Below are 24934 nucleotides of genomic sequence, written 5' to 3' on the forward strand. Positions count from 1 at the left end.
GTACCACTCTTGTGCTCTCGACTGTTCAATTCAAGGTACACCGATTGATCTTCCTTCTTCCAATCTCCTCCATACTGACCCTCTAGAAAGATGAACGCCGCTACCGCTCTCCGGGCCCGTATGGCCACTGCCTCCATTGCCCGCCGTGGCTTTTCCACCACCCGCGCCCAGCTCGGTAGCCCGTACCACTACGCCGAGGGCCCTCGCTCCAACATCCCCTTCAACCCCCTGACCAAGCACTTCTTCTGGAGATACTGGGGCTTCATGAGTGAGTATACCCGGGTGGGCTGGTGGAAGCAGTGACCCTGGTATAACAATGGCTGACATTCGTTTCTTTAGCCGTCGGTTTCGGTCTTCCCTTCGGCATTGCTGGTATGTTCCTTGTCGCCTGTCCATGGCTCTCCGACCGACTCCCTAACGCTGTTGTTCTCTTTAGTCTGGCAAACCTACAAGACCCGTTAAGGGATTACTGCGGTCGCGTGTCGGCATCTTGGACCTTGGGAATGGCCGAAAATGTACGCTTATTTAGGGCGAGGAGGGTTGTGTATAAAGCTAGAATTGATTGAGTTTGGCTTTTCTACCGGTTTCTATTCCAAGTAAAATTAAGCCAGAGCTTAGATACTATAAGTGAAGGCTCGTAGAGGGAGAGGAAAGCGTCTGGTTATTGTGCTGGGCTGATGGAGGCATAAGGTCCAATATGGATGAAGTCATTGGTCGATTTTTGTTCCCCAAGAAAATTAAATAAAATCTAATCGGCGGCAGTTGATATTGTTCGCACCCACACACTCCGGTCAACTCCCCCCATCTCTTTTACTTATTTAGGAATTAGAAAAGATTGCAAGGGTTGATCTTATTCTTTTTTCCTTTCTCTTTCCTTTCAACTCGTCCCATTTTCAAGGTGAAACTGGGTTGATTCATGGCGGGGTAAAAAAGACCGCTCCCTCAACCTCACAAGATGCGCAATTTGAAAAACGTGCGCCTCGCCGAGGTGCACCTCCAGAACAGTCTTCCTCTCACAGCAACCGCATGGGATACAGCTTCGGATGCCCTCGTCTGCACGTTCGGACCGACCCCCGAGACAGCGATCATCGAGCTGCGAAGAAAGCGACAAGACGCCTGCTTTTCCGAGCCAGTCTCCGCAACCGAATTCGAAGTGATCGCATCATGGGACGCGCCCTGTCCACTCCCGGACCTACCCTGCGACCGTGTCCTCTCGCTGCAGTATTTCGCAGACAATCTGACGGCCTGTCTCGTGCTGGAAGGAGGCGACATCATCATCGTCCGCGAGGAGCCTCTGCCCGGGGAGGACAAGATCGAGATACTGGGTTCGGTCGATGTGGGGATCACTGCGGCGGCGTGGTCTCCCGATGAAGAGCTTCTGGCGCTGACGACTCGCGCCAATACTCTGTTGTACATGACTCGGGAGTTTGAGAATGTCGCGGAGATTACATTCACCCCCGACGATCTCCAGGCGTCGCAGCATGTCTCTGTGGGTTGGGGTAAGCGTGAGACGCAGTTCCAGGGAAAGCGAGCCAAGGCGCTCCGGGATCCGACTGTGCCGGAGAAGGTGGACCAAGGAAATCTTAGCAGCAAAGACGATGGCAAGACCACCATCAGTTGGAGGGGAGACGGCGCCTACGTCGCTGTCAACAGCGTCGAGACGGGTGCCCGCCGTGCCGTTAGGGTCTACTCTCGCGAGGGAAGCTTGGATAGTGTGAGTGAACCTGTTGATGGGTTAGAGGGCGCTCTCAGCTGGAGGCCGTCCGGCAACTTGATCGCAGGGATCCAGCGGTTGGATGATAGGGTTGATGTCGTCTTTTTCGAAAGAAATGGTCTGCGTCACGGGCAATTCACTCTGCGTCTCACCGAAGAAGAGAGGTCGTCGTCGTGGGTGTCGGATATTCAGCTGAATTGGAATGTTGACTCGACGGTACTGGCGGTCCAATTCCGGGACCGGGTTCAGTTCTGGACTGTTGGCAATTACCACTACTACTTGAAGCAGGAGATCTTTGTGGTCGTGGATCCGGAATACTCGCACCCCTTTGCATTCAAGTGGCACCAGGAAAAGGCGTTGCGATTTGTTGCGGCTGCCTCCGGTAATTTACTGTTTATCCTTAACCCCACGAGCATGTGCTGATCTTCTACAGCGTCAATCCTGGACGTGGACTTTGTCTTTGACGTGTCTCATGGGTCGACCGTGGCTCCGGAGGATGTCGGCGCTACGGCAGTCATTGATGGTAGTGAGTCTACGCCGCAAAGAACCGGGAAAGGGGGGGCATCTCTGACTGTTATAGGAACCTTGAAATTGACGCCGTTGCGGCTATCGGGCGTCCCACCCCCCATGGCGCACAACGAGTTGCCACTGGACTCAAACGCCATTGACGTCGCATTCAGCAAATCGGGCACCCGGATCGCAGTACTCATGAATGACTGCTTTGCTGTATATCTCTGGTCGCTGAAGACTCGCCCCGTGGTCACCCCGATCCTAGAGTCCAGTTATCCGCTGTCCGATGCTCGCGATAGTCGGCCTCGCCAGATCGCTTTTCTCAACGAGACCGAGGTCTATGTCCTCAGGAGTAGCGGGCCCAACAAGACCGGTATCGAGCGGACTACGTTGGAGAACCGAACGACCCAGATGGCGTACGAAACGGCGGACTCGGAGCAGCTATTTTCGATCTTCTCTTCTCTTGGACATGAGGCTCTGTGGTTCTCTCATGTTCGCCAGCCTGGTCAACCGATTACCTACTCAAACATCACAGTGTCTCCGCAAGATGAGTTTGTCCTCTCTAACTGGGAGCAGAGTCCATCGGCAGATACCTATTGGGCCAAGGCTGTTCGAATCTCTGAAGAGGAGGTCATCTTGATCTCCTTGACAAGGACCGGTGCACTCTACGCCAACAAGACCCTTCTCGCCAAAAACTGCACATCCTTCCTTCTCACACAATCTCACGTCCTCTTCACTACTTCGCAGCACCTGCTCAAGTTTGTCCACTTGACTCAGCCAGAGGGTGAGCATTCCCGAAGCGCCTCGTGTCTGTCACACTTGCTGACTCTAGCTCCTAGATATGGAAGTTCCCCCAGATACTCCCGAGACAGACGAGCGCTGTAGAAGTATCGAGCGCGGATCACGCTTGGTGTCTGTCATCCCTTCCACCTTTTCTGTCACTCTACAGGCGCCTCGTGGTAACATCGAGACGGTATACCCACGGGCTCTCGTCCTTGCGGGGATCCGACACTTCATTGATAACAAAGACTACCGACGAGCATTTCTCACTTGCCGTAGTCAGATGGTGGACATGAACATCCTTCACGACTATGCGCCGCAGCAGTTCATGGACAATGTTCAGCTGTTCGTGGACCAGGTCAAGAAGGTCGATTTCATTGATGAATTCATTTCTCGCTTGAGGTTTGCAGTCCACGGTCAAACGTTCGACACAACAAGCTAACGCTCCCAGCGACGAGGACGTCTCGCAAACCCTCTACAAAGACACCCTTAAACTGCCCCAGACAAACTCTCCTGCAGGTGTGGAAACAGGCAGCGCCCCGAAAGTCCCAGTCAAAGGCAGTAAGATCAACCGGATCTGCGACGCCTTCCTCTCAACTCTGGAGAAGCGACTGGACACCAATCTGCACAACCTTATCACCGCACATGTTTGCAAATTCCCTCCGGATCTTGAGAGCGGACTTCAGCTGGCTGCTCGCTTGAGAGGTTTGTAGAGATGCCATTACTACCCGCAGAACAAGAGCTAACCAGTCGCAGAACAAGCACCCGAGCAAGCGGATGATGCGGTAGAGCACATGTGCTTCTTGACAGACGCCAATCGTCTATACGACAACGCACTGGGTCTCTACGACTTAGAGCTCACATTGATGGTCGCGCAACAAGCCCAGCGGGTAAGTACTCCTTTATTCGCCGCGTCCTCCAAACTGTGTCTCACAACCACGCTAGGACCCCCGAGAATACCTTCCCTTCCTACGGAAGCTCCAGCAAATGCCCGAGCTGCGACGACAGTTCGAAATCGATAACTATCTCGGGCGCTGGGCCAAGGCACTTCACAGTCTCCACAAGCTCAACGCGGACGACGAACTCCGGTCGTACGCCGTCAAGCATGTGCTGTACAAAGACGCCATCGACGTCTACAAGTACCAGCCGGAGCAGCTGCACGAGATCACTCGCCTCTACGGCGACTATCTCCACGACCAGTCCAAGTTCAAGGAGGCAGGCATCGCCTACGAGTCCCTCGCCCTCTACACAGACGCATACCAAGCCTACCAACTGGCCCACCTCTGGCGTGAATCCATCTACTGCGCAACGATGGTCCCTCTGACCCCCGACGAACTATCCGCCCACGCGCTCACACTCGCCACCACCCTCGTCGAAGAAAGCCGCGACTACATCTCAGCCGCCCAACTCCACGCGGACCACCTACACGACATCCCCACCGCCGCCCGCCTCCTCTGCCGCGGCTCCCGCTTCGCAGACGCGACCCGCCTCCTCGCCCTGCACAACCAGCAGTCCCTCCTCCCCGACATAATCGACAGCGGCCTCGCCGACGCAATGGGCACAATGACGGACCTCCTCGCCGACTTCCGCACCCAGCTCAACACCCAAGTGCCCCGCATCCGCGAACTGCGCATCCGCCGCATCACCGACCCCCTCGCCTACTTCGGCGGCGATCCCACATCCGGCGACATGGGCGCCGACATCCCAGACAACGTCTCCCTGGCACCAACCAACGCATCCACCCTCGCCGGCCGGAGCATGTTCACGCGATACACAGGGAACACAGGCCGCACAGGCCGGACAACCAGCACGCAGCAAACCGCCAAAGCCCGCCGCAAGGAAGAGCGCAAACGCGCGACAGGCAAGAAGGGCACCGTCTACGAAGAAGAGTACCTTGTGAACAGCGTGCGGCGGCTGATTGAGCGCGCGAATGCGACGGTCGCGGAGGTTGAGAACCTTGTCTTTGCGCTGCTGCGGAGGGGCATGCGGGAGCGGGCTGCTGCCGTTGAGAAGACCATGGCTGAGGTGTTGAAGCTTTGTGGGGATTGCCGGGAGGAGGTGTTTGAGATGGCTGGTGCTGGTGCTGGTGCTGGTGCTGGTGAGGCGCCGGCGATGGGTGAGGTGCATGCTGGGGGTGGTGGGTTCCCTGATGGTGGTGCGACTGGTGTGGAGGGGAGGCCGCGGACGGATGTCCCGGTTGTTAAGGAATTGAAGGTGTCTGCATTGTTGAATTAGTTGTTTTGTTGACTAGGCCACATTGTTGGGTTAGGGAGAAAGGCCTGGGGTTCTGGGTTGACTACATTCCTGATGCATGACTATAGACACGGGGAAAGAAAAAGTAAAGTATAGCGATTGACGCATTGAATGGATGATGATCTCTGCCTTTTCAAGATCAAAAAATTTACTATAAAGAAAGTACTTGATGTTGTGGGGTATTTCTGACGAAGATTAAACGTATGGAATTAACAGCATCTCGCGACGCTGGACGTATATGAGTCCCACCGCATGTTTAACCATACGATGGTATGCAGTGTCGATACGAACTATATCACACGAAACAAAAATTATATAACTCAAACAAAAGAGAATGTGGGTATCCGCTCTAGTTTCACCACAAATCAAGAGGTAACAAGAACAAGGTAGGTATCCTCAACATATACTTCTAAATTACCGCGGAACGAGTCTATCCAGAAAGCCTAATGAGACAGGACATCCCCGGACTCGCTGACCAGGTGCTCCTCGACGCTGATAGGGCCCTCGCCCACGCCGGTCAGGATCACACGGCTGACGCCGCCCTTGAGAACCTCGACGGCACGCGGGTCGACCTTGTCGAGGGCGACACCGGGGCCCGAGACGTTCTTGACGGCTTCGTGGAACGGACCGCTCCAACCTTCGACGTTCTCGCCCAGGATGGCCTTGACCGTGCCGGCCACCAGCTCGGTGTCCTTCTCCTCGTAGTAGATGACGGCATTGGGGCCCGCATCGAAGGTGTAAGCGCAGACGGTGTGGCCGACAGCCTCGTTGATGTCGTGGACGAGACGCACCGCGGCGCGGGACACATCGTTCATGTAGAAGATGGGCGGCCACGAGTCCAGGCAGGTAGCGTGGAAGCCATTGGAGTCGCGCATGGTGATCTCCGCGAAGGTGGGGAAGTCACGGTTCTGGATGGCCGTCTCGATGGCGGCCATGCGCTCGGCGACGACGGTCGTAGCGCGCGTCGCGAACAAGTTCGACGTCGCCACGGTCGTCTGCATGCCCTGGGTGCTGGGGACGTCCTTTTTATCCGCGCTGACGACCAGGACGACGGCGCGCATCTCGGGCCAGTGCGACGCCGGCGCCACCTCCTCGGCCAGACTGTCGCTTCCGTCGGCCTCGGTGCCTTCGCGCCAGGCGACGTAGCCGCCCATCAGGGAGCGGCAGGCGGAGCCGGAGCCCTGGCGGGCGATGCGGCTGAGGTCACGCGGGGACTGCGGGAGCTGGTAGAGGTCGGCGACGGCACGGACGAGAGCGGCGAAGCCTGCAGCGGAGCTGGCCAGACCGGCAGCGGTGGGGAAGTTGTTCTCCGAGACGATGCGCAGGGGGAAGGCGGACAGCTTGGGCAAAGAGGAGTCTGCATTCTCGAGAGACCGACGCAGGGCGCGGAGGTTGGACAGACAGGCGAGCGTGCGTTTCGAGGACTGGATGTCTTGGGGCTTGCCGTTGAGGATGAGTTCGTCGGCGGAGGGGTATTTGCCCGCACAGGAGGCGGTGGTGAGGGTGCGCAACGAGCGCTGCGACAGAGTAACGGAGAGAGACGAGTTCGTGGGCAGGTTCAGAGTCGTATCCCTCTTGCCCCAGTATCTAGTGAATTGACCGTCAGCATGGGATATTCGCTCAGCGCGTAGTGAGGGATTTATCCCCCGGTCAAGAAAAGGAGGGGCACTGACTTGATAACGGCGATGTTGACGGGGGCCGTGGTGGTCGCCCGGTACACGGTCTGATCGGTAGGAGCAGCCATTGTAGTAATTCTAATTCAATATCTCAAGACGAGGAGTATGGGAGGAAATTCAAAAGACCAGAATAGGGGTTGTCAGACGAAGAAGCGAAGAGAAACGGAGACAATAAGCAATAATCAATTAAATTACTCCGTACGGAAAGGCGCGAAGGCGGTGAGTGCCTGAAATTCTCTCCGCCCAAAGAAAATAATCACGATGTTGATTCCTAATCAACTGCAAATATCCCAGTCGCACTCTCGACCCTTGCTAGCCCCGGGTCCCTGTCATTTCCGTTATCTTGCTCAATCCCACACAACTCACATTTACGGATCATCATGGGAGCCGGTGCGAGTACTCCTTCTGCGCCCCCAGCCGACTCGGCCGCAACATGTCCCGTCGATCATAAAACCCGCGAAGCATGGCTGCAACAACAGAAGCAGGCTTCTGCCGACGACAACACGTCCAAGTCCAAGTCCCAACGACCCCTATCCTCAGATCGCGAAGTGAGCACGATCCCGCGCGCCTTTGACCCCACGTCGGACCCGTCCGGGGCTGCCGCAGAGAGTCCGTCCCCGTATGCCGCATCGCACGGCACCCCATCCAACGCGGAAGCCGAAACGGGCCACGACAAATCAACCGGGAACTGGATCTATCCGTCAGAGAAACAGTTCTTCGAAGCGCTTGTGCGCAAAGGCAACACGCCCGCCTCCACCAACTCCGCCTCAGAGCTAGCCACCAGCGTGGCGTCCATCATCCCCATCCACAACGCAGTCAACGAGCGGGCTTGGAAGCAGATCCTGGACTGGGAGAGCCGCGCGCCCGCGTCGGACCCCGGGAGTCGGAAGTGCGGCGGGCCCCGTCTGTATTCGTTTAAGGGACTGGGCGTCGACCCGGAGTTCTTGAGCCCGCGCGCCCGATTCAACAACTTGATGTTGGGCTACCAGCTTCCCTTTGATCGACATGACTGGGTGGTGGAGCGGTGTGGTGGAGAACGCGTCGAGTACGTGATTGACTTCTACCAGGGGAAGACCGCTGGGCCGCAGGGTGCCGGCCTGTCGAACAATGCCGGATCGGGGAAGCTGAGCTTTTACCTGGATGTGCGCCCCAAGCTCAACACCGTGGAAGGGTGCCGGATGAGGTTCAGCCGCTTCGCTGGGCTGTAGGGTGGCTTCTCGATTGGAGGCTGATTTCTGATTTCTTTCAATGCACATAGAGGCGGACTCGGAGTTTGGATAATGTTTTGGCACATGACGATGTATAATCTTTGTATAACAGAAGCTATGTATGATAGCAATACTCCAATCACATGTAAAAGGTTAAAAAGACAGACATGGACGTAGAAAAACAAAAAAAAAAAAATAGAAAGAAAGAAAGTCGTTGCGCATGCCCACTCCATAGGCGCCTGTCGACCATGTAGTAAATCCCAAGACAGAACGCAAAATGGCAGTAGTAGTTGAAGACATCACAACCACACATAAGATGAACAAGACATTAGAGGATATCATAGGAAATTCTGGTGTATCAAAACACATCGGCGTCTTCGAGAGGATATAAAAAACACATGAGGATGGTCACACCCGTCTATCCAAGGGTAGCCGCCAGCACAATGATCAGGAGGATCACGGCGAGGATCACAAGAAGGCAACACGCCTTATTGCGAGCATTCTTCTGGTGTCGGCTGGCGCTACGCAGTTCGACATTCGCCCCGCGAGTGTCGTGCGTGACATTCTCGACATTGTCGCTGATAATGTCGAGTTGGCCCCCTTGCTCGTGGACAATGTGGGCGACATCACGAAACAGTTCGTTGAGTTCGCCGACACTTTGCTCGATGTTCCGGATTTCCGTCTCCCGCTCGATGATGAGCGATTCTTGGAAGTCCACCTCGTCTTGGTTCGCCAGGCGGGGTTGCTGCTCCTCCAGCTGTTGCTGGAGCTGCTGCTGCTGTTCCCCGCCGTGACCCTCGGCAGGCAGCTCGCCCTCCTCCACGGCGGTGCGAGCAGCCACAGCAGAGGCGCGTTGCTTCTCCAGTGCGCGACGCTGGATCGTCTGGAACTCGTCCAAGGTGGCGCGAAATTCTGAAGACAGTTTCTGCTGAGTCCATTTTTGGGAGGGCTATAGAACGTTAGTACTTTTATTGACTGTTTGATATACCAAGTTAGAACATACGTTTACGTCCTCCCACATCTGGACCTTCTTAATGCCCTCAGCTGCATCCTTGAAACCGGCACGAGTTTGTTCCAGCAGGGTGTGGACCCGCTCGCGTACTCTCTCCGTATCCCGTCGCGTCCCTAAGAGGACGATCTGGTCGGACAGCCGCGTGATGTTCGAGGTGAGCGAGAACAACTTGTTCGAGAGATTTTCGGTGAAGCGATCAAACTCCGGGTCATCTCGGTACTCGGGGTCATCGGACCGGCGCATTGTCGTCGGCTGGGACTCTAGGGAATCTAAGCGATCGAAAGACATAGCGGACGGTGTAATATATGGATTTTGGGAGATCGATAGAACGGTGCGACTGGGGAGTGGAGGGAGCAGGGAAGGGAGAAGAGGAGAAGAGGAGAATGAAGAATGAAGCAGGTCCCGACGATCAACGGCGTATGACGCTCGACGGCGGATGGCGCCTGCATCCTTAGGCCGACCAATGATCACCTGATGATAAGCCCTGTGTGGCTGGTGGTCACATGACTCCATCATCGAAGGCGGTGAGCTGTGGCTGGTGCATGTTTTGATGCGGCCGTCAAAAAAGCTTCATGATTATTTCACTCCATCAACTCCACCCCCTCCACTGTCCACGGTTTCTCGCCTTCGAATCGCTCATTCGAGCTTTCAGATCTGGAGCTTGCGATAGTATTTGTTTTGTATTGCTGAACATGCTGTGAATTTGTCCCTCCTTCTCCCTCCGTGAGCTCGTGCAGTCCCTCGTTCAACCTGCATCATGGCGGCTACTCCCCGGCCTCGCCCTTACCGGCGCATCTTGACCTCGGCGTTGCATAGGAGGTTTGTCCATGCCTCCGCAGTCACACTACTGGTCTGCTACCTCGTAGCATTTCTCATTGGCCAAAAGTCATCTTGTACGTGCAATAACTCAATTCCTCTCTCTGGTGGTTGCGGTCACGGTCATCTTGCGCCGTGTTGAGTACGTCCGGTAGCTAATGCGCCGTCTTCTGTTCTTTGCCAGTCTTGTGGTCATGGTTTCCGATCGGAGGATGTGGCATCCGAACCGTCCTTCTTTTCATCTCCTGTCTCGTCATCTTCGTTCTACGAGTGGGCCAGATGCACGTCGGCGCGAGAACGACGTCTTCCCCGCTCAGCACACTCAAATATCTCGCTCCGCTAAACATTATTCAAACTGTTGGCTGGTATATTTTCTCCGCTTGGTGGTTCAGTGAGATTTATAAATTCGCTGCCCCGACGGACGCTCACCTCGAATGGGTGAAACGGGGAAGGTAGGGTGGCACTGGAATTGATACCCATGAAACGGGCGAGAGGATTGCTGACACGAAACTACTAGGCCACACGAGAGGGCCAGCATCAACGAACGACCTATCTACCTCTATACCTGCCACTTTCTTCTAGCTCTTGCGCAGTCCGCGGCCCACCTCTACTACGATTTTGATCGCATTCCTATCCCCGTCGCTAAGCGGGAGATTGGTGCTGCGGAACGGAAGACCGACCCCGTTACGAAGCGCCTTCAGGCTGCATTCCCTTCTATGATCCGAGACGGCTTTTTGCGCAGTTCTGCAGTTGTCGCGCTCACTCCTGTGGTGTACACCCTCTTCCTTCGACGGCCCGCGTGGAGTTTCACCATGTACTTTGCGCGGCTGTTTTGGGATTTCCCACGGTCCGCCGCAGATCCGCCAGGTCTGTTACCGCCAATTGGCCCAGCACTGTTTGTACGGACCTTGTTCTCGAGCGCCCTCTTGATCCTGTGCTGGCAGACCGCGAACCTCTGCTTTTCCCTCTTTCTCAGCAAGGAGCCGCTCAAACGCGGCACGCCGCTGACGGCCGAGGCGAAAGATCCTAACGGAAGCCTGCTGACGGGCCTGCAAGCGAAGAAGGAGACGGTCAAGACGTTCGCCTTTTGGGAGCTGTATTTCATCAGCCAGCAGTTTCCGGATCGGCGGAAGGCCATCTTCAATGACATCGACCGTGAGGGCGGGGCCGCCTGGTCTCAGATCCACGAGGCCGCCACGGAGATCATCAAAGGCATCTCGACGCGAATCAACGAGAAGCAGAACCCGCCAGCGGGCGCGACGCCCTTGCAAGCGGAATCAGCGGAACCCGTGCTTCACACACTCCCGCGATTGACCGATCCACCCAAGGAGGGCAACGTCTTCGCGGATTCGCCCAAGGGGACGTCTCGGCAGGCAAGGCTCGAAGAGGCCGTTAGCTCCGCAGCCAAGTCGTACGGACAGGCTCCAGATTGGACTCCCGTGGCGCGGGCACGAGCCCGCGATGTCTTCGACCGCGCTTCCTCCGCCATGCTGAGCCCGGAGCGCAAGCAAAAGCTTCTCGCCTCGTCCCAGGAATTCAAACTGCTCACGGGCGGCACGCCATCGACTCTGAAACCCGAAAATGTCCACCCGATCCTCGCCCAGATCCTGCGGTCTCCAGTCGGCCTCCTCTTCCGCCAGACCTACGCGCGGCGACTCTCGGGCATCGTCCTCGGCACACCGCACGCCAGCCTCTGCTCCGTCGTCGACGCCATCGAATCTCTCACCGGCCTCCTCATCGCCAGTCTGCAAGAGGACCAGTACGGAAAGGTGCAGGCCGACGTGCCGGGGGTGGTCCGCCTTTTCACCGAGACCATCATGGTTCTGGAGCCCTTTATTCACGGGGGTCTGGATGCGCACTGGACGGACATCAACTTCCCACCCTCCAACAACCCCGAGGCCCAGGCCGAAGCCCGCCGGATCCCCGACGTGGACCTCGTGCTGTACACGCTCAAGAACTCCCTGAACGCGCTCCTCTCCGCGTTCAGCCTCTACCTCAGGGACATTGGGCTTGTCGGGAAAGATCTCCGACTTGCTCGCGAGGCAGCCGGGGTAGCCGACGAAGAACCGATCTTCTGAACTATATTCCGGCTTGCTGGTCTATGATGATCATGTATTTTGCTTTTTTTTATCACCCTTATACGGGTGGTGTGTGTGCTGGTCTATTCCAAATATTTAGGAAAGTTACAATCCAGACTACTGGCTGAGACCTTTCCCCGTTTTCATTGCTTCCGATCATGTCCTCTCTTTCTTATTTGTTGTCAAAATTTTGGCTGTGCATAGTTGCGGCGTTAGTTCAGGTATCAATCCAATTCAATGAAATTCAATCAGAGCCCTACATGGGTTCGAATATAGATATACAAAAATATCACAACCTCCCATGCTCATAGGCCATCAAAATACATACACCGCCAAACCACAGGGTATACAGACCCAAACAAAAGAACACACACAACACCCCTCAGCTTACACAACAGACTAACCACAAATGCGTCTCGACCCTACGACAATGGGCGACGGTGTGACGGTAGGATACTACCTACATATATCCAGACACACACACCCACCCCTGTCAATCCAACATTGCCAGCGCATGGGACCTAGCTACAAGCAAACTACCTAAAAGCCTCTGAGGGTCCAGTCGGCAATATTACCAGGTTTACAGCTAAGCGGCGCCAGCTTTTCAGGTAGCCACTCAAGAGTATGTACTTGATAATACGACCGAAACAGTTGGCAGGCCTAGCTGACCACCGCTATGACGACCCTGCAGCGCGCACAGGCAGATACGTGCTTTCTTATACGCTCATTATGGTGTGCGGGTGTGCTCTGCTTCTGTGCGTGCGCAGATACCCAAAGTAGATGATCTAGGCCCTAACGCTTGGGCTTTACGTACGGGAGGTTCAAGTAAGGGTCTCTTTATGAGAAGACTAATCTAGGCGGTTGTCGAGGGTGGCCGTGAGCGGATGGTTCAGTTCTTACATGTAGATAAGCAAACAGTTCATGCATGTATATACTTACCTAGGTAGATAGGTGTATGTCTAGGTAGGAATGTAACACACCGGAGCTGGAATCAATAAAACCGCTGAGAGACATCCACTACCTACAGCCTGTCAAATTTGCAATCCTCCGAGCATTCCCTGGCGGAAAGAGAGAGAGAGATAGCCATTAGTACTGAGCCACTAGGTACCAGGAGCATGTCCGCGTCAGCAGGAGACTGAATCAACAGAGGGAGAAATGGATCGATCCTGCCTCTCCCTTCCATCTCTCTCCATCCCTCTCTCCCTGTGCGTAGATGTGTCCTCTGTAGACGTCAGTGTCTGCCTTCCATCCCTAAATCAGGCTGTGCAAATCCAACGGATCCTCCCCATACCATCATGAGGCGCAGTCACACCACGATCCGCAAGTACCTAGGTTAGGAAAGTGCTCTATACAATGATACCACAAGCTAGTCCCCATGCCACTACATAGTGAATCTCCGCTGCGCAGTAAACCCACTAGGTAATAGGCAGCATCGTCCGGTCAAGCGGGGGCACACGCCTTGTCCCCTCCCCGCACTACGCAGCCTTGTCGTGTCGGCTCGTGTGACCGACATAGTGTCGTGTTTGTCTCCGAACAGGGCTGAGCGAGGGATTTGGCTATGTCCGCTCTGGTGGGGTTGAATTTCGACCGGACAAGGCGTTCAAGGGGGTTGTGACTCGGCAAATAAGGGTGTTTATCTTAGTTTTGTCAATATTGTCCTGCTGTATCCCGTTCTTTAGTACACTTGGTTATACATACATCGCTATCACCAGAACGGAAACTGGTCAACAAAGTCCAGCCACAGCCACAGACACAGACACAACACCATTGCATCAATCAATGGGGTCAATAAACCGCCTCATGCGGGTCCAACCATCACAGACGTGGGTCCGAGACAGGCCCAGGAGACGGAATGGCTGATAGCCTCATGACGGCTGAGGGGTTTAGCTAGGGGAGGCTTGTTCGTGTTGCGGCGGATTGTGGGAGGATTTAGTGCTTATGAGTTGGATGTGATGTAGAGCTTGGCGCTTGAGCATTGATATAGTACCTGGGTAGCTACCTAGGTAGCATGGTCGATACTCATGGGAGACAAGATGTAGTACTGGATCAGGTTTCGTATAAGAATGGAATTTCCTCCGGACGGTATATAGACATATCTGGTATACAGGTAGTATATGCTCAAATGCACCGCAAAGTTCTGTATATGATTGAATAGCACATGATGTAAGAAGCTAGGACTCAGGTTCTCCGGGGAAGCCTGATCACCGTTGATGGATCCTGGGGGATTCAACCCACTTGAAGAGCGATAGTTCACCTCCTTCTTTTAGTATCCAAACAGTAAAGGAAATTCCTTACTCAACAGACAGCATCTAGGTTACTATGTATGACCGACTGTAGTGTTCTCCGACCTAACCTACTTGGGCAGGTGGGCTACATGCACCACAGTGGAGCACGAACGAGGCAGTGCTGGGCTAGCTTGAGAGAGAAAATCACAATACCTGACAACAGAGAACTCCATGATCATGATATCTTTTATTTCATGGTCTGATAGTCCATAGTCTATAGCACTAGTCAACTTAATTCTAGGCTGCCTGAAGCTATCTCAGCATAGGCAGCTCAATTGTTTTGAATCCTTGGAGGATCTTTCCTAGGGAGATACCAACCCATTTACTCGCTTTAAAATGGCTTCCAGAAGGATCACCCTGATGGAAATGACGTCATGTCACTCGCACATCATTTCTGGTCCATCTCATATGATTAAGAGAGTAGAGAGCAACCTTGGGACGAGGATGATCAGGATCGGCCTTGTGATATGAGATATAACCAGGTCAACAACAACATCCATAATTGAGGGTGGAAAGCGGTCTGATGGATGGAGCCGTATGCAAATTACCCAGTGGTATTATATCTGTAAGTAACGATACCGGTACTGAATACATGTATCCTATCGAAGTATAGGTTGGTTTGTTCTAGCGTGGCCCAGTTGCGTAAGAGCAGTCTGCACAGCCCCCGAGCCGGCGCTAGTGAGGCCCAGACTTTATTTATCCAGGAGAATACTGTTTCCTCCTTACCTTCCTCCTGTACCTATGTGGTCACTATGGATATCATATCATCAAGGTTGGCAGTGAATAATAACCTGCTGACTGTTACCTACCTACCATTACTGGTAATTTACTAACATCAGGTCGGTCCTGATGAATATAATGATTAACCCCCGCCAAGTTTCCTCCCCGATCTTCCCTCTCCCATCACGCACGCAGATCCTCAAACCAATATCCGCGCTTACATTGGTCGATTCACCGCGTTGGCGGGGCTGCCTTAAAGCAGCCTCGTGGGGTTGTGGAGGTTTTTTTTTTTTTTCTTTCTCTTTTCTATAGTTATACCTTTTCCTTGATTATTTGGAGGGATTCTATGATTTTACCATGCTATCTTTAATGATTTGCTTTGGATTGACAGCCCTAGCGCTTTAACACGAGGTGAATTCAAAGATCCCTTGCGCGATTGATATCAATATTCGTCAAGGTACTATGATATCCGACCTCGACTGAGACGCTGCGTCATCGCTGTTGACATGATGCTTGTTTGGCTGGCCCTCTTGATGTGAGCAATGTACCAAGAAGACCAGTACCAATAAGCTAGGGTACAGGAAGTAGATAAAAAAAAAAAAAAAAGCCAAGCCAGCAGATAAGAAGAATAAGCTCTTCTCACGCATACCTTGATTACCTTTCAGTCCCAGTCAGTCCAGTCAGTCCAGTCAAGTCAATCCCAGGCCAACTGCCGTGCCTCCAACCCACTCCGGTCTAGCACGGCGGGTGGTTCATCTATTCCCGGATTCGGAATGATCGGCATCAGGGTCCTCCTCGATCCAGGTTTTGATTTATGACTGAGTCCTAGTTTGGTTGGTTTTTTTATTATTTCATTTGAGTTTCATTTCTTGCTCGGTGGGTTTACACGGGTTTATTTGGTTGAATGGACGGTAGTATCATTCTAGAAAGCTCTTTTTGTGCTTGTTTGTTTGGACGGGAACGCTGTTTCATATTCCAAAACTGGTTTAGATGAGACTAACAAATCATATTCCCTGTTTGGTACGGAGTATTGACAGTAGTTAGATTTCTTCCGAGACTGATTGCTCGAGAGTCGAGACAGCCACAGAAAAAAAGATAATAATAGCGCTGATAAACTCGAACCAACTGTATGATGCAAGTTATGTACTTTATTATACGAGTCAACGCAGATCCTCAGTTAAACGCTTGGACTCCTGCAGGACTCTGATCCAATCGATCCATATCTACCGATTGGGAAGAAAGACCAATCCTTGTCCCATCCAAGTCTCGTATCGTGACCACCATCGAAGGATGAGATGCGTGTTAGCGGGGCGGTCCTCTGTAAACGCCCATCGTACTAACTTTGATGATGCTAACTACGACGGTGCCACTAAGGACTGCCTAGTATCGGGCTGTCTGTGCACGACTAGCCTGCAGCCTCCTAAGGCTGAAGGCTGACGGCTGATGGCGCTTTAGGCCGCGTTTCAGGGAGATACCACCTATGTCTTCGGATTAATTGTGGTGGTAACTAGCAAGAGCATTCGTTCTGTTGTCAATTCGTTTGTGTTCTTATTTTCTTTGTTCAATCTTTGTGGTTTCTCGTTGATCTACCTCATCCACAGAGTACTCCATCTCCATATATCCCGTACCTCCCCTTACGTCGGGCATCTGGGTCTTATTATCCTTCTTCTTTCGTCCGGAAGACGCATGTGCTTTCGTCATCTAGTCGATCATCCCATCTACCAATCTGCGGCAGAGATCAGTCCTACCTCCCGTCCTAGTAACCAGGAGAGTGATGGCAAATGGCCCAGAGACAACGCCGCTGCCTGACAGGGGCAACGTAAAGCATAATAATAGATCCAAAACCCCACTCGGCCACTAAGCCTAATATCTGATCCATTGGATTGCCACTTGCGCCAGTGGTGGAATTGCCTGCGTGTTCTTGATGGGAGGCAAAAGTGCTGCATGTTGGATATCCAGTCGTTATAGGCCGGCCCGAGACAACCTCATCTCTCATCATTAGTTCCGCGTCAATACCCGGCCAATTCCCGTCGAGTGTGCTCTGTAATGTTCGTGGCGATGGCAACCACTCCAGAACTCGTATTTCAGTTTTTATTTTATTTTGAGACTTGATACGTAGCACGTGGCAACTCAACGATGGCAACCAGGTAAAATACAGCAGGTCTCATTCCGATGATGCGGTGGGAATGGAGAAGATCGTATATCGCATTACCGGTGCTCCCTCGCCTTGTAAGGTCTTACCTCCTCTTTTCTCTCCTCTTCTCTTCTTTTCTGTTCCCTCGTATCTCATCCTACGTTTCACTTGCACGCCACCTTTCCTGGGCAAGAATGATGGGCATACGAGTGGACCACTCGTACCGCATCACCCAGGTTAGGGTTGAGAATGGAGACGGAAAAGGGGAGGGGAACTCCTTTTTTTATGATTTATTCTTTATGATCATGAATGTCATTTGTAGGCTTATTACTTCGTATCCATACTTCTCAGTGATTTGGTCATGACAGCAGCATTGTGGCAGTGCATGTATCTAACGGAACACGGTGGAGCCCACTAGGCCTTGATGGGCAGAGGGAGAGACATCCATTCGTCCCTCTGCTTGTACCCTGGATGAGCATTGCTTCAATCCTTGGATGACCGTTTTTCTGGAATTCGTGTTCCCTGGACCTGATTGTTTCTTCCCCTTTTCTTCGATGTGTTGTTATTGTTATCATGAGTGTTGAGGATTTTTCTCGGATGATGGAATAGTAAGAACTGACCCTCTGGTAGGAGAATGCAATGATATCCCCTCAAATACCCCAACCCAATGCGAGGTTGAAACCGTCGAATCAGAGTATCATAAGACAGGAGTCGTCATCCAGCACTGCCTCACTCCCCTTCCTGCCGTCCCCCAGTTGCCTTCCCCCCCCCCTGGTTCCCTGTCGTCGGCTCGGCTACCAATCCTGTTTCCTGTCCCCTCCCTCCTCCTTCTCCTCTTTTTTCCTTCCTTCAGCTATCTCCCTGAGTTGGTTCGCCCCATAAGATGATGACTGGTCTGTTTTAGTCGGTGGATGAAAGACCCGATGACTCTGACTGTGACAGTCGAAAGGACCGGACGAAAAAGGAATGATAAAGTATTAAAGTTTGTGGAGTCGGCTGCCCTGCTAGTTTCTAACTCTGATCAGCTCTGGTGGTTGACTTGGCATTTTCGATGTACTATCCACATATACTCCGTACATATCTAGATCATTGTACATACATGTAATATATACTGGTGATATAGATAGATAATAATATTGGGTTATTCCTTACAGTTCTTCACCTCCCCGCGTGGTTGAGCATCAGATGTGGACCATCTGTGGTTTGCAATCGCCTTGGAAGGCGTCAAGGGATGAATCCGTAGACAGGGGCATCCTTTTTGACAAGCGTTACAATTTACAGCTTACAAGGCTTAGATGAGTCAATATCATATTTTCATATTTTCTTTTCTAATTCCTCCCCCTGTCCATCTCCTGCCATTCTCTTGAATATTGATATTTGAAATCGGCTGGATGACAAGGACGCCACCTTTCCTTGGCCTGTGGCAGATACCAATCTGATACTGTACGGATGTTTTTTCATTTATTTAATTTTGATCTTTATTTTTTATTTTCTTCAGCTATAGTTTTCGGATGGGGTAAGATTGTCGGTATACGGTGTTGATTGCACATGTTTGTCATTTTATTATTATTTTTTTTTTTCTCATTTTCATTCATTTAATTTTAAGTCTCTTTCCTATTCTTCTCCTCGGAGTACTCTTCTCATTAGACTTGAACATAGAAAGGGATTATCCCATCTTCACATCCTCTTCCAGCCCTGCTGCCAGAGACCAATAATACTGATCACGTTCTTCCACGCCTTATAGGAAGGTATGATACGGAACAGGAGATATACCAGATTACATCTTAGATTACATAGATTACATACGGATACATCCATACATCCATACTTTACATTTGTATCTCTTTACTTTCTCTCTCTCTCTCTCTCTTTTTCTTACTTTTACTCTGCTTTGCCTCAATTCTCCCATTGTTGAAATCCACCGATTCATCTGCCTCATTTCTCCCTCCCTCCCTCCCTCTCTCTCTCTCTCCCCCCTCTATCTCTCTCTGACTTCCCTTCTTCCCCCCTCTTGACCTCCTCCCCCCCACTCACATATCCCCTTCCCTGTCAACATTCCCTGTCCAGACAACTGGATCGCACGTGTTTTCCCTCTCTCCTCGGACTCTTTTCTCATCTCTTTATTTTCATCTACTCCTCCCCTCCCCACCCTGGACCAACCCATTTGTTCCTGACGTCGGACAAGGCGACTGTTTCTAGAAAATCCACTGGTGACTCGATAAGCGCACCACAGCCAAATCCTGTCTAACATCTCTTTTCCTCCTTTCGAGGACGCTGCGTACCCAACCCAGCCTGCCTCTTCCCTTGTACTACTTGCCTCACTGCCTTTCTGTCTGCCAATCTGCCTGCAATCTCTCTCTCTCTCTCTCCGGTCCCTTTTAAATACACTTCTCCTTCCCAAAAAAAAAAACCTTGAAATCCCTCCAGCATGTTTTGTGGTTCTTGCGCCGGTCTCCGTTAAGTTGCCGCCGTCCGGCGAATTGATGGAAACACAGGTCGGGTTCGCAAGCTTGTGCGCTTTCATCTTTTGAATCAATTTGCAAAAATTCAGCCAAGGTAAGGATTCACTATTTTTTTCTTGATTTTATTTTCCGTTTTGAATTAGGGAAAAATTGAAAGGAAAAATAAGGAAACAGCCTTACGTTTAACCTGTCAGCCGTCAGCCTTCAGCCTTATTCTTTACTACGAACTTACCAATCGTAAACACATTTCAAGCTGACTTTCCCATCTAGAGTGTCTCCCTTTCATTGCAAAGTGACTTCTCTTGATTCGCTCTTTATTGGCTTTGTTGGAATCTGCAGTTCGCGATCTAGAAGCCGGTTCTTCTCTCAAGTCGCTCGACGCAGATGCCATCCGTCTGGTTACGGCTCTTTCGATGACGCACCAGGGCTGACGGCTTTCGTGTGATTTTCACTATCAGCTTCTCATGATCAGCTCGAGGCTTCCTATTGTGCTATTCCAATCACCTTTGCTTCCGCAGGATTGCAACCCCCGGTCAATTTCCGTCCTACGATGATGGACTTGCCACGAACCACGCCTCCGTTGATCAACGTCCACGATTTGAACGGTGGCTATAGTCACCCCGCTTTAGTGGAACGATTCCCTTACTCCATGTCTGGGCGGTCTTTCGCGCCCCCGGGTCCCATGCCAATTCCCGCGAACCCCGTGTCCCATTCGGCGCCGCCACCGCTGCCGCCACCCTCGCGCATCTGCGGCCTCGAAAATGGCTACGACGCCGGCTGGCTGCACGCGAACTCCAGGGGCTCGGTGGGATCCACTAAATTGGCCCCCATCAACCCGGGTTCCAGTCTGTTTGGCGGTCATCGTCGCCCGGAGTCCGTGCCGCGGACGGACCCCATGGCCCTCGACGATCTCGACGGTCGACACAGCGGTCTGCCGGTCTCAAGGAGTCCAGAGACGTTCATCAAAGTGGAGCCGCCCCCGCCGCCAGTCGACGACGGTTTTCGAAGCGCCGTTGGCGTCCACACCAGCCCGATGTACGTATTGCACCCGCGACTGACAGTCTAGGCTTGGCTGACCTCCCCATCCATAGTCTGACGGGCGAGCGAAACTTTTCTCGGAAGAGCGTGAAAGACTCGTCCGATGCATACGACCAGCATCTTCTGTCCAAAATCGGCAAACCGCTGTCCCCGCGAGGATCCATCAGCGTGAGCAACGAAATCAAACCCCCACTATCGACCCTCCCCGTACCGTCCGCGCGCACCTTCGCCAACTTTCCCTCCCCCGGAAGCTCGGAAGGATTGTCTCCCGATGCGAAGTGGCCCGGGGGCTCTCAGGCGGGCGGGGCTTCGTTTGGGACCCCCTTGGGATGGAGGGATTACGTCGGTTGTCGAAGCCCGAGTGTGGAGAGCAGTGCTCCGTCATCCGCCGTCGACTACGACCACGCCGCCTATCTCCGGGATGCTAGCCGCCGTAAGGGTGGGCAGTACGAGGAGACCCTCAGCCTGCCCAGCCGATCAAACCGAGGAAGCTACGATCAAGGAGTGTTTTCGGATATCGAAGGGGATCTGTCGACCGACGAACTGCTGCCACCACGGATGGTCCACGTTCGAGAAGCGACCCCTCCCTACCTGGATCCGTCGAAATCCGGCACGAAACGGCGGGCGTCCTCCCCACCACGTGAACCCTTGGGAGACGAGCGACACCCGCTCCATGTCACCACGAGCAATGGTGATTTATCCCAGCGGAGGACCACGGGGCACCCGTTCACCAATACGTTGACGGTCAACGGTGGGTACGCACCGAGTCACGGAAGCCTGTCCGCGGCGTCCTCCGTAAGTCTACGGACATCGGGGTCTTACTCATCCGCGACCCTCTCGGTGGGCGGAAGTAGCATGACGAGCGTGTCACCATATGAACGCCCTTCCCCGGGGGGGTTGTCCCCCGCATCCGATGTTGATCTTCATCCAAGCTCTCCTGGCAGCCTTGTGGGTCAGCCGGTCGCGAGAACCATCCCAGGACCTGCCACCGCTCTTGAGCCGCATAGCGCGCAAAAGCTGCCGCTGCAGTCGAATACCGCCGTTCCCAAACCCGTCGGACCCAAGATTGGATTGTATATATGTGATTGCTGTCCCAAAAAACCCAAGAAGTTTGAGAATATCGAGGATTTACGGTAGGCATTTGCCCAAGTTGATGCATCTGATTGGTCGGTGGCTTACTTGACATAGGGCACATGAAATGGAGAAACAGTACTCGTGTCTGTATTGCAACAACCGTTTCAAAAACAAGAACGAAGCGGAGCGACACCAGAATTCCCTGCATCTGAGACGCCATTCGTGGTCCTGCGCGGCCCTCCCGGACTACCAAGCAGCCTTCCACCCGTCCTCCTCCCCGACGAATCAGACCAGCTCTGGCCCGTCTCACGACACCTGTGGATACTGTGGCGAGGAGTTCCCCAACTTCCCTCAGCCCGACTGGGATGGTCGATTCGAGCATCTCACAGCGGTGCACAAGTTCGGCGAGTGTAATAACGCGAAGAAGTTTTTCCGCGCGGACCACTTCCGCCAGCATCTCAAGCATAGCCATGCCGGAACGAGTGGCAAGTGGACCAATATCCTGGAAAATGCGTGCATGAAAGAAGCGCCCCCGGAACCTAAGAACAGCAGCACCGGATCCAGTGGCACCTTGACGTCCAATCAGATCAGCGAAGTCCTCGGTGGCTGCTGACGATGGATGGTATTTCCTCCTTCGAGGTTGCTTTGCACCACCGGACGCGAACTCCCGCCAATGCATGAAGAGAATGGCTGGTAGAAAGCCATTCTAGGATTCTGGGACTGTAGAGTCCCCGATATCGCTTCTCTCCTTGGTCGGTCATCCCGCTGGGAAACACTTCACCGGGACACTCCGCTTGGAAACACTCCACTCGGACACAATCCCACATCTACTCTCCTCTCCCATCAGGATGCGGGGTCTTCGGGCTGTCCGGAGACACAGGCTGGTAGTAGCGTTGACAACGCCGCCTGTCTTATCTCCTTTCTCTTCTCACCATATACGTATACCTCGAATGAGGTTGGCTGTCTATCCTGGTTGGATGGATACATACCACGTACAGAACCAAGGGTGTATATACGAAACAGAAACACCGGGGAGGCCGAGCGGTCAGTGTTGACATGATATGACATGACACGACACGCTCGCTCCTCAGCTCCCTCATCTTCTTCTCATCTCCTATCTCCCGTCCTATCTCGTCCTATCTCCGTCCTCCCTTCTTGTCATATCTTCTTCTAGTGTATCTACTCTTCTCACCTATCATTTCCTGCTTTTTCTTTCTTTCAGTGGCGGGATAAAATCGGAGTCTTGGACAATGTGGTTATTTGGTTGGGAGGATCTTTGCTGGTTGTTGGTTGTTGGTTGTTGGTTACTTGGTTGGCTGGTTGGATGGCTGTCTATTTAGTTTTATTTGATATTGACTGCTAGGTAGCTAGGTAGCTCCTGTATGCTAGTGTCTTTTTTTCTTCTATTTCTTTTATTCAATATTTGGATATCATGATTGATTATCAATTGGACCGTGTAAATACATATATGAGTGGGTGTATATATAGGTTAAGGCTAGATGACTACCCTGGATGGTTTGGGTGTAAGTATACGTTGTATTAATTATATAGAGGGCTATGACAACTTCAACACACTACGTGCATAAGCCCTAATGCTGTGTATAGTCTAATACCATCTACTTTCCATAGTTAAGTCTAATCTAATACTGTCACTAACACGGCTATCGCAAAAACAACCAGATAACCTATACAACAACTAAAAAAAGGATCAACAAGATGACAGACACAGCATTATATACTACGTAATCAGTTGGTTAGTACTAACGTGTCGCACCTCATACAATATCAATGCACTACATGTATGTCCATATCATGTATATACAACATAACAATTACTAAGTGAAAGCTAAACCAAGCCCTACTATCCTATACACATGTGTTCAACTATCTTCTCTATAAATAAACATATGGTGAGCCACGCTGACACATTTCCACAACCTCGCCACCCACTCAACCCGAATAAAAGGATAGACAAATGACCAAGTAGTAGACGACTTATTCTATTATCCCCCTATAGAGTAATTAAACGCCCCCCGACGGAACAGATGGGAAAAAAGACGGATCTCGCATGCGTTGCAGATTGCGTCGGGCTGTTTCCGCGTTGCGGAGTCTGTCCAGGCGCATTTGGTAGAAGGTTCTGATTATTATTAGTATTTTAGATTTATAGATTTAGAGAGAGAGAGAGAGAGAGAGAGAGGAACATACTTGTGTAAAGCAAATATCCGAGGCGAGGTATCATCCGATGAAGCTGATTTCTTAAGGGAATCAATCTGTAATAATGATCAACAACCGTCAGGACCAAAGACATAAAGAAAGAAAGCAAAAGTAAGACAAAGAAAAGAACAAAACAAACCTTATCATCCCTCTCCTTCTCACTCTTCTTCTCATCACCGTCATCCCCCTTCCCTCTATCCTTCTCCTTCTCTTTCCCCTTCTTATCCCCATCTTTATCCTCCTTCCCCTCCGCATCTTTACTCTTCTTCTTCCGCCGCTGCTTCTCCTCATACTCCCTCTTAATCACCTCAATCTCCCTCTCCAGCGCCTCCTCCTCCTCTTTCTTCTTCTTCGCAGCCGCATCCTCCGTATCGACAATAGGCGTGCAAAAGTGTCGGTCTTTGAGGTGGGTGGCGCATACGTAGAAGTAGTCCTTAGCCCCTATCAGTCTGCCTATTTCTACACTTATATAGAACTATACATAAAAGCGACAAAGTATGATAGTAAAGGAAGAGTGGAGGAGCGGGGACATACCTTATTATCAGGCGTGATCAAAACACAACTAGACGGCTTGTAGCAGATGGAGCACGCTTTGGCGGCTGTGTCTGCTACGCGACGGAGGTGGTAGATGTTTGGGAGGGACATTTTCTACCTCCTCTTTCTGTTGCTACATTCACTTGGCAAAAAGAGAAAAAAAAGTGTCTTGAGAAATAGGGCCGAAGTTGGAGATGTGAGATTGGAGGGGTGGCGCGTGGGCTTATCTAGTATCGTAGGTATCGATATCTTGTGTGGGGAAGCGAGAGAGCTTGGCTGGTGAGTGATGTCATGTGATGATTATTTTGGTGCTGTTGTTTTTGTGGGGGTTTACTTTCGTTCTTGAATAACTGTTTTTTTTTTTTTTTTTTTCTTTTGTCTATTGATTCATTGTATCTTATGTATTGGTATTCAATATTGATGATG

At 52.1% G+C, this 24934-nt stretch overlaps 9 protein-coding genes across 9 annotated transcripts; 6 read left to right on the forward strand and 3 right to left on the reverse strand.

Moving 5' to 3' along the window:
* Positions 1–11: 11 nt before the first annotated feature.
* BDW47DRAFT_103948 (cytochrome c oxidase VIIc family protein) lies at positions 12–694 on the forward strand. The gene is made up of 4 exons (XM_024812202.1): positions 12–35; positions 91–268; positions 340–372; positions 437–694. The coding sequence occupies exons 2-4, from the start codon at positions 91–93 to the stop codon at positions 460–462; spliced, it is 237 nt and encodes a 78-aa protein (XP_024672938.1). The 5' UTR covers positions 12–35; the 3' UTR covers positions 463–694.
* Positions 695–767: 73 nt separating this feature from the next.
* On the forward strand, positions 768–5370 carry BDW47DRAFT_103949 (Elongator subunit IKI3). Its single transcript, XM_024812203.1, has 7 exons — positions 768–2096; positions 2148–2240; positions 2295–3008; positions 3064–3406; positions 3456–3709; positions 3761–3894; positions 3950–5370. Exons 1-7 carry the CDS (start codon positions 956–958, stop codon positions 5237–5239), a joined length of 3969 nt encoding a protein of 1322 aa, XP_024672939.1. The 5' UTR covers positions 768–955; the 3' UTR covers positions 5240–5370.
* A 330-nt stretch (positions 5371–5700) lies between these two features.
* mvd1 (diphosphomevalonate decarboxylase MVD1) lies at positions 5701–7001 on the reverse strand (the record flags this gene model as incomplete). Its single annotated transcript, XM_024814993.1, has 2 exons — positions 5701–6844; positions 6931–7001. The coding sequence occupies 2 exons, from the start codon at positions 6999–7001 to the stop codon at positions 5701–5703; spliced, it is 1215 nt and encodes a 404-aa protein (XP_024672940.1).
* A 219-nt stretch (positions 7002–7220) lies between these two features.
* BDW47DRAFT_103952 (cytochrome c1 heme lyase CYT2) lies at positions 7221–8225 on the forward strand. Its single transcript, XM_024812204.1, has one exon. The coding sequence runs from the start codon at positions 7314–7316 to the stop codon at positions 8139–8141; it is 828 nt and encodes a 275-aa protein (XP_024672941.1). The 5' UTR covers positions 7221–7313; the 3' UTR covers positions 8142–8225.
* Position 8226: 1 nt separating this feature from the next.
* BDW47DRAFT_103953 (SNAP receptor PEP12) lies at positions 8227–9560 on the reverse strand. Its single transcript, XM_024812205.1, has 2 exons — positions 9145–9560; positions 8227–9090 (listed from the first exon to the last, which is right to left on the reverse strand). The coding sequence occupies exons 1-2, from the start codon at positions 9439–9441 to the stop codon at positions 8560–8562; spliced, it is 828 nt and encodes a 275-aa protein (XP_024672942.1). The 5' UTR covers positions 9442–9560; the 3' UTR covers positions 8227–8559.
* A 195-nt stretch (positions 9561–9755) lies between these two features.
* On the forward strand, positions 9756–12303 carry BDW47DRAFT_17983 (nucleoporin NDC1). The gene is made up of 3 exons (XM_024818388.1): positions 9756–10046; positions 10154–10421; positions 10487–12303. Exons 1-3 carry the CDS (start codon positions 9911–9913, stop codon positions 12045–12047), a joined length of 1965 nt encoding a protein of 654 aa, XP_024672943.1. The 5' UTR covers positions 9756–9910; the 3' UTR covers positions 12048–12303.
* Positions 12304–17354: 5051 nt separating this feature from the next.
* BDW47DRAFT_103958 (uncharacterized protein) lies at positions 17355–18067 on the forward strand. The gene is made up of 2 exons (XM_024812206.1): positions 17355–17735; positions 17807–18067. The coding sequence occupies exon 1, from the start codon at positions 17381–17383 to the stop codon at positions 17549–17551; it is 171 nt and encodes a 56-aa protein (XP_024672944.1). The 5' UTR covers positions 17355–17380; the 3' UTR covers positions 17552–17735; positions 17807–18067.
* Positions 18068–19954: 1887 nt separating this feature from the next.
* On the forward strand, positions 19955–22488 carry znfA (putative C2H2 finger domain protein). Its single transcript, XM_024818389.1, has 3 exons — positions 19955–20683; positions 20740–21819; positions 21875–22488. The coding sequence occupies exons 1-3, from the start codon at positions 20199–20201 to the stop codon at positions 22371–22373; spliced, it is 2064 nt and encodes a 687-aa protein (XP_024672945.1). The 5' UTR covers positions 19955–20198; the 3' UTR covers positions 22374–22488.
* A 1057-nt stretch (positions 22489–23545) lies between these two features.
* Positions 23546–24707, reverse strand: BDW47DRAFT_103961 (AAA-ATPase Vps4-associated 1 family protein). Its single transcript, XM_024812207.1, has 4 exons — positions 24509–24707; positions 24114–24407; positions 23966–24030; positions 23546–23897 (listed from the first exon to the last, which is right to left on the reverse strand). The coding sequence occupies exons 1-4, from the start codon at positions 24617–24619 to the stop codon at positions 23783–23785; spliced, it is 585 nt and encodes a 194-aa protein (XP_024672946.1). The 5' UTR covers positions 24620–24707; the 3' UTR covers positions 23546–23782.
* Between the last annotated feature and the right edge of the window lie 227 nt (positions 24708–24934).

Source organism: Aspergillus candidus (genome assembly GCF_002847045.1).
Source record: "Aspergillus candidus strain CBS 102.13 unplaced genomic scaffold BDW47scaffold_16, whole genome shotgun sequence".
Taxonomy (NCBI): Eukaryota; Fungi; Ascomycota; class Eurotiomycetes; order Eurotiales; family Aspergillaceae; genus Aspergillus; species Aspergillus candidus.